Here is a 14,968-nt window from a genome sequence, read left to right on the forward strand (position 1 = left end):
TATATATATATATATATATATATATATATATATATATATATATATATATATATTTTTTCAAATTACATTACACATTGGCATATTATTTTTACTTTAATACCCCTACCATACCAAATATCCCCAGCTGTCTCCAAGAAAAAGGGCAGGTTAAACCCGTTCATGCTACAAATGAGCATATCATAACAAACTTAAATGAGTGGGCACTTGTTATCACTTAGTGTTATTCCTTCAGTAACCCTTTCTACTTGTAGCACCTGTTGCAAATTTCTTCTTTCCAAAAGTACTGTGGATTTCTTAAATAAATGGAAGAGTCCTGTTTCCTCTATGATCATCAGGATCTTGCATATGGGACACCTGTTGTTCCCCTACTGCTTGCTCCGAAGATGTCCTGGCTTGCACTTGTGAGTTCTGCAATTCAGTGTTACCTTTCAACATGTTCAAATCTTCCTTGGATCAATAAAAATTCTGGAAACACTAGAGAGAAAGATCTTGACTATGTCAAGATAAAACAACGTGTACCTATAGCCCTTAATGTTGCCTCTGTTCCTTCATGTCGGGGTGGAAAAATCATGATCGCTGAACATTCTACAGCCCCCACATTTCAGCCTTACTCCTGGTGTCTACACCTACAAAATTATTCTCTTTGTCACAGAATATGTTGGAAAATTAACTTTGCTCCAAAAAGGTGGCCTTTGAGTGGAGCTCCTTCGAACCCAAGCCATATGATGTGATCTTTATATCAGGGTCTCCACTTCAGTATCTGGAATCATAATGAAAATAGCTTATATATGTATCCTTTGCACTCCTTTCACAATTATATTCAAAGTGAATAAATCTCCCTTGAGAATCATTTGAACCTTCTTACCATGCAAAAGAACATTTCTCTTAACTCATTATATCTCAGTGATGCCTCCAGGTGCATCTGCAGTTAGCGCTTACTGATGCCTGTAGGCATCAAATATCGCTTGTTCATATTTGCATGAATAATTCCAAAACCATGCTATGTACAAGATTTTAAAAGATTTTATCTTAAAGCTTACATAATAGCAAACTCAACTGCAATAATATTTGATCTCTGTCTGGTGCAGCTAAATAGATATTACCTGTTGTTTTTTGACATTAATTTATATAGATATAATTTTCACATTTTTCTAAATATCTCAACAAACAAGTAACACAGACAGAACTCCTTGGCCTCATATGAAAGTTCTCAGCTAGATGAATAAAATGCTGCTGACATTATGTATGTAACTTGAGTGGTTGCTGAGATACTGTAAGTTGTTTACAAACTATTACAAATGTAATAGTTGCTGTGTTTACTGTGACTTATACAATTTTGTTTAAGACCTAGAACTAAAGGAATACTACCACTATAAAAATAGTTTGTGCTGAAGAGTTTGCCATTTATACTACTTTCATAATCCTTATGATTCCAGAAATATGAACATTTGTCTGAAATGTGAGGACATAATTTGGTTTTGTGAAAAGGCTTAGGATCCGCCCATTGGAAGTTACAGCGCAAACTTCCTGAGCTCCACTGGAGTGAATAAGTTAACTTGAACTTTCTTGGGTGTCATAAGCTATGGTACCTTGCTGGCTAGGATTACGTAGGCCCTTGGGCCAATAGCCTAGCACCTACCTATGAACCTATGCATTATAGCTATACAGTGAATTACACAAGACAAAAATGTGAGTTACCCAATTATTTTATAAGCATCAACTTGAGGTGCACACAGGTGAGTTTCTTGAGTAAGAAGGTGCCAGAATAATTTTCTTTTGGGAGTCATATTAATGCAACTTTGGTTTCAGGATGATAGTTTTAGCTTCATTACCACCCCTTAGTTACAAATATATTTTTTGGTAGTACATTTCTACAATTCCTAATAATACCATGGAATAATATGGTTTATTTTTTAATTTCTCCAAATCTTTTGTGTTTCTAATGCCATGACTGGAATGGACCCCATTCTTAAGTAAAGTATGATTAAAGTTCATAAATTAGTATTGTTTCAGTCTTTGATGTCAGCCAGAAGTGCTCTTCACAGCACCCACAATGTGCCCAGTAAGGACTCCTTCTGCAATTCGTATGGAGTTACATGTGTTAATAACATATCTAAATATGATTGTAACTTCTTTTTATAAGACCTATTGCTCCTACTACTATTGGAACTATTTGGATATCTTTCTTCTACATTGCTGTCATTTCCACGTGCAAAACCTGATATTTTATGACTTTGTGTCTCTCTTTATGCAAGACACAATAGTCACTGGGTGTGGAGATTTCAGTGATCAATGCTACGTTTGTCTTCTTTTCATAGACCACTATATCTGTTTTTCTAGCATTTATCTTTTGAACTATTGGTAATAGATGATCCCATGTGATGTCCTTCTTTGTAATATTATTTTTTTATTGTGAAATTCTCCATGTCTGGATGCCTTTGCCTGTATTTCTCTTTGAATATCTTTGAGGCTGCCTTCTGATTAGTTTGGCTTTCGCTTTTGCATAAATATTGCACCATATCAAATCTCTCTTTCTTTCCCCTGTGTATATTTTTATATTTTCAAAAATATCTAGGTTTTGTTGTTTATATTTTTGCACTTCCTCAGATGCTTCTTTTTCTAAACAGATCAAAGTTTCTTGGTCTATATACTGTTTTTCACAAATCTGTTGTATTAATGACAAAAAAAATTATTTGAAGCTTCTGACAGTTTTTCTTCTGGAAGTTTTTTTTTCTTTCCTCTAATTTCTCTCTTAATCTTTTTGTATATCTTGTGTCTGGAAATTCTGGGCTTTTTGCATAATAATAACAATACATCATTTCTTTCTTATCCTCAATAATCCACTCTATCATCTTTATGGCTCTTCTTTGGCCTATCAGTTTTTGTGATTTTTGTGGACTGCTACTTCCTTCTACAACAGGTGAGGTATCCTCTCCTTGGGCCTGGCCCCTTTGTAGGAATGTATCAGTATTTTGAGGATTCTACTGTTATTTTTCCCAGTCCTTGCACCAGTGTGCCTACCAGGATCGGGCACTTTTTATCCTGGGTCTTGTGCACCCAGCTATCTTTTTTAATTTTTGACCTACTTCTGTCTATGATATATACTATATAAATACAGTCTATATATCAGTGTTGCCTTGGTGAGATTTTGTGAAAAACAAGGTCCACCTCGTGAAGGTACTCACCAAGACTTGAGAATGAATTCAATTTCAGCACTACTACTCTCCTTTGATTGCTGACTTTTCATCTCTCCAGTTGGACCCCTTTCATCTCTTCAGTTGGACCCCTTTCATCTCTCCATTCAGACCCCTTTTATCTCCCCATTTGGGCCCAGAATAATATGGTATATGGGTTTCTGTATGGACCTTTACGATGAACTCATTAGCAGACAAGCTGGCAACACCATATGCAAAGTAATTTTTTATAAATAATATCAATGTCACCTCCTGCACCTGATCCTTGAGTCTCTTTAACTAGCTAGCCGTTTAGACAAAAACAAAACAAAACAAAACATAGATTTGAGCCTGAACCTGACAATAAAAGAATATTAAAGCATTTACAAATTTAAATTCTTAGTCTGGAAGAATATTTGAGGTGCTGCTTCACACCTATCAAGGTTAATACAAGATGTGCTGCATTTCTATTTGCAGGGCATGATAGTCTGAAAAGAAACAGGCATCTGATATGGTCTACACTTTATAGAACCAAAATAAGGAGGAGAATGTGTTTATCTGGGTAATATACCTTTGTACATTTTATGGATCTCTAGTACAGCTTTGTAAATAGAGTTTACAAGCAGTGGTTGTTACATGAAATAAATTTTATTTTGACAACCAGTAACTGTAAGGCTCTACATTGCCTCCTTATTGTGGTTTTAGAGTAAACATTAAGCTTTAATACTATGAGAGATCAAGTTGCCTTCAAAGTTTGTTTATCATGTCTTGGTTTATACAACGTGCTTTGTTGAGAAGCTGCTGCCAATGAAAAAACAGTAAACTTGCAAATGTGATTTTCATAGGCATTAGAACCACAGTTGCATTTATTTAAGCAACAAAAGCATCATGTTTAGAAATTCATTTGAAAACAATTAGCAAGTCCCAAATAAATTGTTTATACCTCACCTGTATTAAAAAGCCTAAAATCTTGCTCATTGATTGGCCCATGTGTCATTCTAGCACAGACACTCCTTCACATTCTTACACATGACTGCAGACATGAATGTGCACACTCACACACACACACACACACACACACACACACACACACACACACACACACACACACACACACACACACACACACACACTTACACAAATGGTATATTATTAAAATTGGGAGTTGAGATGCCCATAGATGGAACACTGAATAGTTGGATTTTCGAATGCCCATCTTGCTCAACATCTGTGTATTGAAAGTTCATATCAGCGAATGCATTGTGCATTCGCTGATATGAACTTGAAGTACTGTCAGAGATCAGGGTACAGTGCAGATAGGGTAGTTCATCCCTTTCCTCACTGTAGTGCGATCTCAGAGTTGGAATATATAAGTTATAGTTTAATATTGTACAGTACATTCTTACTGCTGACAACAAGTACTGGTGTTCCTTTTGTGCTAGGTGCAGAGGAAACGGTATGTCGATCCATGTTGAATCGACTTTACTGGGTAATGTTCGACATTTACATTTTCATAAATGTAAAATTTCAGGAAAATATGTTGATGTTTTAGTTCAAAATAGAACTGATCATTGACATTATGATAGTAAATCTACACAGACATCTGTTTGGCATCACATACACTCAGTTTGACTCCTGAACACATTTCCCCATTCATGCACTTGCACCCTCTGACACACATGAACAATCTGTTCTCTTCATCTTTTACTTATCCCTCCCCAACAGTGACCACCAAGGCAGACACACACACACAAACACGCACACACGCACACACGCACACACACATACACACACACACACACACACACACACACACACACACACACACACACACACACACACACACACACACACACACACACACACACAGCCATCTGATTATTCATTCACCTGCAGGCACGTAACACTCACTACATACTGTCATACTCCCCAAGCACTATGGCACTGCTGAACCTTTGGCTTTGTTCATTTATGTAGCTGAGTGATTCTCTATACCACTAGGGTAGCTGCAGGAATGTCCAGGGGAGAACATATGATTAATTTGCATCAGCTGCTGCCTTGGATTACCTTGTTATACTGAAACTCTGCTGGTGAGACTGTCCCTTATGGTAATTTTTCTGCTGATGGGAAAATCCTTATGGTAGACTGGTCTCCGAACTGGAAAGGTTTACTGAGAGGTCTGGATGTTTGTGGTAGGGCTTACAGAAGTGGTAACACCTACTACATCTTAGGTGTGTCTCCTGGATCTTCTCTAAATGTAATAATTGCTTCATTTAGGGATGCTTAGCATTTTCTAGATATTTAAGTGTAGGAAGCATTCTGTTATGAAAAGCTTCCAAACTGGAAACTCACTTTTCATAATAGTTAAACATTTTTTTAATTTTCACAGTGAGCTTTTTATAAGTGAAATACCTGTTTACAAGTCACTGATGTAAGTATACAATGGTACTTGCTTACTCTTTAAGGCTGTAGCTATCAATGCAGTGAGAACTTGTGAGGCAACAGGAGAATCACCCGTGTTAACAATACTAGCCTGTGGCATGCAAGAGACCCACAGTTCTGTGTTGCAAAAAATTACGTCATTTTGTTTTGGTCAGGACAAAACAAGGAGAAGTGGTAAGAATGTAATCACCTGTTCTTATGCATCTCAGTAATCATGGTAGCTTTAATTTTCTTTAACATTATTAAACATATTCCAAGACTTTTAGCACAAGTGAAAAGTCATCATGCTGGAGCTATATCCTCACACCAACACACGGACCACAACCATCTTCCACATTTGCATTTGTATACAGAAGCAATAATAATAACATACATTTCCTTATTCTAATGGTTACCAGCCTTGTGCCTTAGCTTTGTATTGTCTACTCTCCAATGAAGTAAATTCTTTTGTATTTAGTATGTGTGGTCATTTAACTCACTACTTTCAAATTTATACTTCCAAACAGATAGATATTTAGGTAAAATGCCTTAGTGTAATGGTTACCAGTATAAGGTTTCAACTTTTCTTTACTCACTGTCTTGTTGTTTGTCTTTCAGCTTTTCCCGGTTAGGGGTTGCCACAGCGGAACTCCAGTCCGCTAATGATTGGTAGTAGATTTTCACGAGCGCCGAGGTGCCAGCTCGATGTCCAACCTTCAACGAAGGCATGCCCATTTACGCATGTCTTTCGAATCCCCATCCAACCACGGGGAGGACGTGCAGACTCCACACAGAAGGCACTCCCTGCACTCCAGCTGAGAATCGAACGGGAGAACCTCTTGCTGTGAGGCAACAACGCTACTGCTGCACCATCGCAGATTTACTCATTACTCACTGTCTACAGTAGATAAATTCTTCAGTTTCTAGCAAGTAACCCTTTTGATTTTCAAACATACAGTACTTAATCTTGAAGAGAAGACTAGTTTGGAGATGCCATTCATATGTTTGAATACTTAAAACTGGAGCAGGATTAAAATGGGCAGAGCAGATGACATCCATGATTGTTTGTACTGACTCCATTTTGTCAACTCCCCACATAGTCTGTGCTGCATGCAAGTCTAAACCTATTTGCCCTGCTGGTTTAATTACATGTACAAATACTGTAGTATTTCATTACAAAGGGAATTAAAATATTTAAAGATTATAATTTTGAGACATTGTAGTTTTGCAGCATTTTTCACTATCGAAAGCAGATGATTTTTTTCATTAACATATCTAGCAGTATGAAGCAAATTTATTTTACCTTTATTATATTTTCAAATGCCATAAATAGTAATCAGAAGAGTAACAGAGTATGATGTGGCTAAATACAACACAATACTGTATATTTTATTTGTTTATTTATTTGAATTTTTAACTGGGATAATGCACTGATCAGTTCTGACCAATTTCAATATCAATTTATAGGTTAGAATGCATGACTCGCTTTGCTAACTAAAGACCACACTTTTTGTTTCAGATTCTGATGATGCCATAAAAGTGAGGATCAGTTTATTAGCAGCGATGGGGGACAAAGCGGTGGGTACATTTTCCAAAAAGTATTAGTGTTCTTTCACTCTAAATTTTATGTGAAGCTGTTTTTATAAAAAAATTATTCATCCTGCAAAATGTAAAATGTGATATCTATAACAGTTTTAGTAAATCTGTCAAAAAGTGTACATTTCTGTATAGGTGCAAGTTTTCCATACAGGTCTTGACCTTCTGTTGTACAATCCAGAAATGCACTGACTGTTATAATAAAAAATAAATAAGTAAATAAAAACATATGTGTATTAAATACTGTGACCACAGGTCACTTGACATAGTGGGCGACTGCATTGTGTTACTGACACTAAAGGAATGTATGTATGTATATCTCTATGCATGTATGTATGTATGTATGTATGTATTTATTTATTTGTATTTGTTTATCAGGATAGTTTGACAGGGTAGAGCACCTTTTCATCAAAGGCACAGGGAGAAAAGCACAATCCTTTGTAATGCAGAGTTCAGCATGATTATTTAAAAATATGCATGGAGTATTGTGTCTTAAATTTGGAATATTCCCAGAAACACATTTGTTCCAATGAATTACATCACAGAAGTGACAAGCAATGCCTGGCACTGTCCAACTTGACCGCTCAGATGTAATTCAGAAGCATGCATCATAACACGTGATTTGCATACTGGCATCTAACCACAACAGTGGACATTTTATGTTGTATATGGCATCTGATGATTTAGAAAGGACTTTCAGCAGTTCTACGGTAGGTAGTGAAAATGGGTTCTGAGGAATGGTGTGTAGGTGTGACTAGCTCCATCACTGCAATGTAACATTGGGCAAGAAAAAAACATTACTGACTGTGCAAATAAGGCCACCTTCCTATCTAGGATCATACCACTTTGTTGCCTGCCATAAAACTTTGCTGTGCAGTCAGCCCACACCATTATACAAACTGCCAGACTCAGAATTAGGCCTAATAATAGTACAGCATAGGGCAACACTCACTTGCATTCTGTTTTGCAATACCTTTTTTAATAACATAGATCTCCAAACTCCCTTTTGCCTGTATGCACTGTGAAAAAGTATTTAACCTGTGCCATTCATGAATAATGCTGTGATACTGGTTTTTGAAACTCAAACTGACTTGATGGACTATAAAAGTTTTTTTTGTGGATCTGTACTATGCGCATATATAACGAAGCATATGTACAACTTATGAAAGAAAAAAGAAATGAGGCTATGATGATGTTTCAGCTTCCTTCTTTTGTTTTCTTTTACTCATATTGTTGCATGGACCTCCTTCAGTCACCATACACTTTCTCTGTGACATCAAAAACATTTCGTACTAGTACGTCAGAAGGACAGCCTATTATTGTAACATCACAGACCTTACTAGTACGTGTCACAGAAACAGCCTATTACTGCAACATCACAAACCTTACTTACAAGTACATGTCACAAGGACAGCCTATTACTGTAACATCACAAACCTTACTTACTAGTACATGTCACAAGGACAGCCTATTATTGTAACATCACAATCCTTACTTACTAGTACATGTCACAAGGATAGACTATTACTGCAACATCACAAACCTTACTTACTAGTACATGTCACAAGGACAGCCTATTACTGTAACATCACAAATATTACTTACTAGTACATGTCACAAGGACAGCCTATTACTGTAACATCACAAACCTTACTTACTAGTACATGTCACAAGGACAGCCAATTATTATAACATCAGAAACCTTACTTACTAGTACATGTCACACAGATGTTCTATTAGTGTAACATCACAAACCTTACCTACTGGTACATGTCACAAGGACAGCCTATTACTGTAACATCACAAGCCTTGCTTACTAGTAAATATCACATGGATAGTCTGTTACTGTAACATAACAAACCTTACTTACTAGTACATGTCACAATGGCAGCCTATTACTGTGACATCACAAACCTTACTTACTAGTACATGTCAGAAGGATGCCTATTATTGTAACATTACAAACCTTACTTACTAGTACATGTTCACAAGGATAGCCTATTACAGTAACATCACAAGCCTTGCTTACTAGTACATGTCACAAAGACAGCATATTACTATAACATACAAAACTTTACTTATTAGTACATGTCACGAGGATAGTTCATTAGTGTAACATCACAAACCTTACCAGTACATGTCACAAGGACAGCCTATTACTGTAACATCACAAACCTTACTTAAAAGTACATATCACAAGGACAGCCTACTACTGTAACATCACAAACCTTACTTAGTAGTACATATCACATGGATAGCCAGTTAGCATAACATCACAAACCTTAATTACTAGTACATGTCACAAGGAAAGCCTATTACTGTAACATCACAAATCTTATTTACTAGTACATGTCACAAGGAAAGCCTATTACTGTAACATCACAAATCTTATTTATTAGTACATGTCACAAGGACAGCCTATTACCGTAACATCATAAACCTTACTAACAGATATTCTATTAGTGTAACATCACAAACCTTACTTAGTAGTACATGCCACACGGACAACCTATTACTGAAACAGCACAAACCTTACTTTATAGCATGTCACAAGGATAGCCTATTACTGTAACATCACAAACCTTACTTACTAGTACATGTAACAAGGACAGCCTATTACTGTAACATCACAAAACTTACTTACTAGAACATGTCACAAGGGCACCCAATTACTGTAACATTACAAACCTTACATACTAGTACATGTCACACAGATATTCTATTAGTGTAACATCACAGACCTTATTTACTAGCACATGTCACAAGGACAGCCTATTACTGTAACATCACAAATGTTACTTACTAGTACATGTCACAAGGATAGACTATTACTGTAACATCACAAACCTTACTTACTAGTACATGTCAGAAGGACAGCCTATTACTGTAACATCAGAAATCTTACTAGTACATGTCACAAGGACAACCTATTACGTTAACATCACAAGCATTGCTTACTAATACATGTCACAAGGACAGCTTATTACTATAACATCACAAACCTTACTTACTAGTGCATGTCACGAGGACAGCCTATTACTGTAACATCACAAACCTTACTTACTAGTACATGTCACAAGGACAGCCTATTACTGTAACTTCACAAACCTTACTTACTAGTACATGTCACAAGGATAACCTATTACTGTAACATCACAAACCTTACTTACTAGTGCATGTCATGAGGGCAGCCTATTACTGCGTCATCACAAACCTTACTTACTAGTACATGTCACAAGGACAACCTATTGCTGTAACATCACAAACCTTACTTACTAGTACATATCACAAGGACAGCCTATTACTGTAACATCGCAAATGTTACTTACTAGTACATGTCACAAGGACAGCCTATTATTGTAACATCACAAACCTTACTTACTAGTACATGTCACAAGGATAGACTATTACTGTAACATCACAAATGTTACTTACTAGTACATGTCACAAGGACAGCCTATTACTGTAACATCACAAATGTTACTTACTAGTACATGTCACAAGGACAGCCTATTACTGTAACATCACAAACTTTACTTACTAGTACATGTCACAAGAAAAATTCATTAGTGTAACATCACAAACCTTACTACTACATGTCACAAAGATAGCACATTACTGTAACATAACAAACCTTACTTCTAGTACATGTCACAAGGACAGCCTATTACTGTAAAGTCACAAACCTTACTTAATAGTACATGTCATAAGGACAGCCTATTACTGTAACATCAAAAACTTTACTTACTAGTGCAAGTCACAAGGACAGCCTATTACTGTAACATCACAAACCTTACTAGTACATGTCACAAGGACAGCCTATTACTGTAACATCACAAGCCTTGCTTACTAGTACATGTCACAAGGGCAGACTATTACTTTAACATTACAAACCTCACTTACTAGTTCATTAGTGTAACATCACAAACCTTACTAGTACATATCACAAGGACAACCTATTACTGTAACATCAGAAACCTTACTTACTAGCACATGTCACAAGGATAGTTCATTAGTGTAACATCACAAACCTTGCACTAATAACATGTCACAAAGACAGCCTGTTACTGCAACATCACAAATCTTTCTTACTAGTCCATGTCAAAAGGACAGCCTATTACTGTAACATCGCAAACCTTACTTACTAGTACATATCACAAGGACAGCCTATTATTATAACATAACATATCTTACTTACTAGTACAGGTCTCAAGGACAGCCTACTTCTGTAACATCAAAACTTTACTTACTAGTACATGTCACGAGGATAGCTCATAAGTGTAACATCACAAACCTTACTAGTACATGTCACAAGGACAGCCTAGTACTGTAACATCACAACCTTACTTACTAGTACATGTCACAAGGACAGCCTATTGCTGTAACATCACAAACCTTACTTACTAGTACATGTCACAAGGACACCCTATTACTGTAACATCACAAACATTACTAGTGCATGTCACAATGACAACCTATTACTGTAACATCACAAACCTTACTTACTAGTACATATCATGAGGATAGTTCATTAAAATAACATCACAAACCATACTAGTACATGTCATAAGGACAGCCTATTACTGTAACATCACAAACCTTACTAGTACATGTCATAAGGACAGCCTATTACTGTAACATCACAAATCTTACTTACTAGTACATGTCCAAGGACAGTCTATTACTGTAACATCACAAACTTTACTTACTAGTACAGGTCGGATATTCTATTAGAGTAAAATCACAAACCTTACCTACTAGTACATGTCACATGGATAGTTAATCAGCATAATATCACAAAACTTACTAGTAGATATCACACAGATAGTCAATTAACATAACATCACAAACCTTACTTACTAGTATGTGTCACAAGGACAGCCTATTACTGTAACATCACAAGCCTTACTGACTAGTACATATCACGAGATTAGTTCATTAGGGTAACATCACAAACCTAACAAGGACATGTCACAAGGACAGCCTATTACTGTAACATCAGAAAGCTTACTTACTAGTACATGTCACCAGGCAGCCTATTACTGTAACATCACAAACCTTACTTTCTAGTAAATGTCACAAGGATAGCCTATTACTGTAACATCACAAATCTTACTTACTAGTACATGTCACAAGGACAGCCTATTATTGTAACATCAGAAATCTTACTAGTACATGACACAATGACAACCTATTACTGTAACATCACAAGCATTGCTTACAAATACATGTCACAAGGACAACCTATTACTGTAACATCACAAACCTTACTTTCTAGTACATGTCACAAGGAGAGCCTATTACTGTAACTTCTCAAACTTTACTTACTAGTACATGTCACAAGGATAGCCTATTACTGTAAAATCACAAACCTTACTTACTAGTACATGTCACAAGGACAGCCTATTACTGTAACATCAGAAATCGTACTAGTACATGTCACAAGGACAACCTATTACTGTAACATCACAAATCTTACTTTCTAGTACATGTCACAAGGAGAGCCTATTACTGTAACATCTCAAACTTTACTTACTAGTACATGTCACAAGGATAGCCTATTACTGTAAAATCACAAACCTCACTTACTAGTACATGTCACAAGGACAGCCTATTAGTGCAAAATCACAAACCTTACTTTCTAGTACGTCACCAGCATAGCCTATTACTGTGTCATCACAAACCTTACTTACTAGTACATGTCACAAGGACAGACAATTACTGTAACTTCACAAACCTTACTTACTAGTACATATCACAAGGGCAACATATCACTGTAACATCACAAACCTCACTCACTAGTACATGTCACAATGACTGCCTATTGCAGTAACGTCACAAGCTTTGCTTACAAGTACATGTCACAAGGACAGCCTATTACTGTAACATTGTACATTGTTTGGATGATTTTTTAAACGATGAAGGTAGCCGTAACCAAGGCCCTAATTTTCAGGGGGTAGACCTGGATGATGAACAAGAAGTTATAATGCTACCCGATGATGCGGGTTTGGCATCCCAACCACAGCTGGAAGTTTCCAACTATGGAGTTGAGGTTACAGGAGAGGAACACAATCAGGGTTTTTGGGAGGGCCGGAACTTGCACCAAATGAATTTGAGGTCGAAGAGGACTGTGACATCAGGGACAAATCTAAGGAGCAGGCAGAATCAGGGGAGACTATGACACCTTTGGAGGAACATCCCACTATAGTGTATAGTTCGGAAGGAGATTTTAAGATTTTTAACTACACTACATTGAACATCACCAAGGATATGGTTGATTTTTTCTCCAAGGGTCTAGGTTTTGTCCCCGACTCCCACATGGATTTAGTTAAAACCATTATAGACCTCAAATTGTTTGTACGCAAGTTAAATTTAACCACTGTCTTGGGTAAAGGTTCATCTTTAACCAATCCCTTCAGGATAGCCAGTTTATTCAACCCACCATTAGTCAACAATTTGAGATCATTTGAGAAAGCATGTGAGTTAGATCTTAGACATTTGGCAGCTAATAAGGGGTGCAAAGCTAAAAATATACTTAACATCTCAAGTGAGCAGCGTGATTTTTTAACTTTAGTTCAGGATTGTAATATACGGGTCATGAAACCTGATAAGGGTAATGGACTTATTTTTATGAACAACAATGATTACGTAATTGAATTATCTATACACTTAGATAATGGCCCTTATGAGAACATCAGTCTGAATGAAGTAAATAAAGCTCACAGCTACATAAGAAATACAATCGAAGATTTGTTTTTGGAGGAATTTATAGACCAAGAAATACACTCTTATTTATGTATGCTAGCACCAAAAATGCCAAAGTTCTTTGGGGTCCCAAAAATTCATAAGTCCATCAGTAAACCCCCATTCAGACCAAATGTCGACAGTAGGGGGTCTATTTTGGTGGCTTGTGCCAAATATGTGGACAACATTCTTAAACCACTTATTAAATCGGAGAAACAGATTTGTAGGGACTCGTGGCATTTTTTAGAGAACATCAATGAAATACCTTTTGATCCAAATTTTATATTTTTGACAGTGGATATAAAAGATTTATATACCGTTATACCACAACATTTGGGTTTGGAATGGTTAAGGACGTTCATGGAAAACAAAAAAGTGCCTCAGAATATAGTTTACATCACTGAAACACTATTGGAGCTGATTCTTAAATACAGCTTCTTTAGCTTTAATGGGCTTATTTATAAACAAACGACAGGGGTTGCTATGGGGTCCCCCTGTGGAGGAGCATTTGCAAACTGTGTCATCGCACAGTGGGAAAATACACTCCTATTCAGCAATGAAGTGTTCAAACAACATGTCGCCTGGTATACTAGATACCAGGACGACATGTTCTTCTTGTGGAAGGGCCCTGTGGATGAAATAAAACCTTTTATTGAAATCATGAAGACATTTACAGCTTTTCTTGATTTTACATTTGAAATGAACACTAATGAAATTAATTATTTAGATATACTGCTCACCAAGGACTACATTGAATCTAGGTTTATCAGTAGGATTTACCGTAAACCCACCTACTCTAATGGGTTTTTACATTTTAGTAGTTGTCACCCTTACCATCAAAAGAGAGCGGTCGTTAAAGGACAGATGGTAAGGGCGGCGCGTATGACAACTAGGGATATAGATTTTACGGATGAGTGCGATAAACTAAATAGTATGTTTGTGAACAGAGGTTATCCTCAAGTTCTTATTGAAATTAAAAAAGAAGTTGAGACGAAAAGACTTGCTGGACACTATAAGCCCATTTTGAATTTACG

General features: G+C 36.5%; 1 protein-coding gene across 1 annotated transcript in view; it reads left to right on the forward strand.

Moving 5' to 3' along the window:
- Window positions 1-14,968, forward strand: part of ACE2 (angiotensin converting enzyme 2) — a 366,082-nt gene that overhangs the window by 228,730 nt on the left and 122,384 nt on the right. Inside the window, exon 14 of the mRNA XM_044072791.1 lies at window positions 7,114-7,172. Within this exon, the coding sequence (XP_043928726.1) occupies window positions 7,114-7,172 (59 nt within the window). The remainder of the gene's footprint in view (window positions 1-7,113; window positions 7,173-14,968) is intronic.

Source organism: Protopterus annectens, chromosome 5.part1 (assembly GCF_019279795.1).
Source record: "Protopterus annectens isolate FY-2018-M chromosome 5.part1, PAN1.0, whole genome shotgun sequence".
Lineage (NCBI taxonomy): Eukaryota > Metazoa > Chordata > Ceratodontiformes > Protopteridae > Protopterus > Protopterus annectens.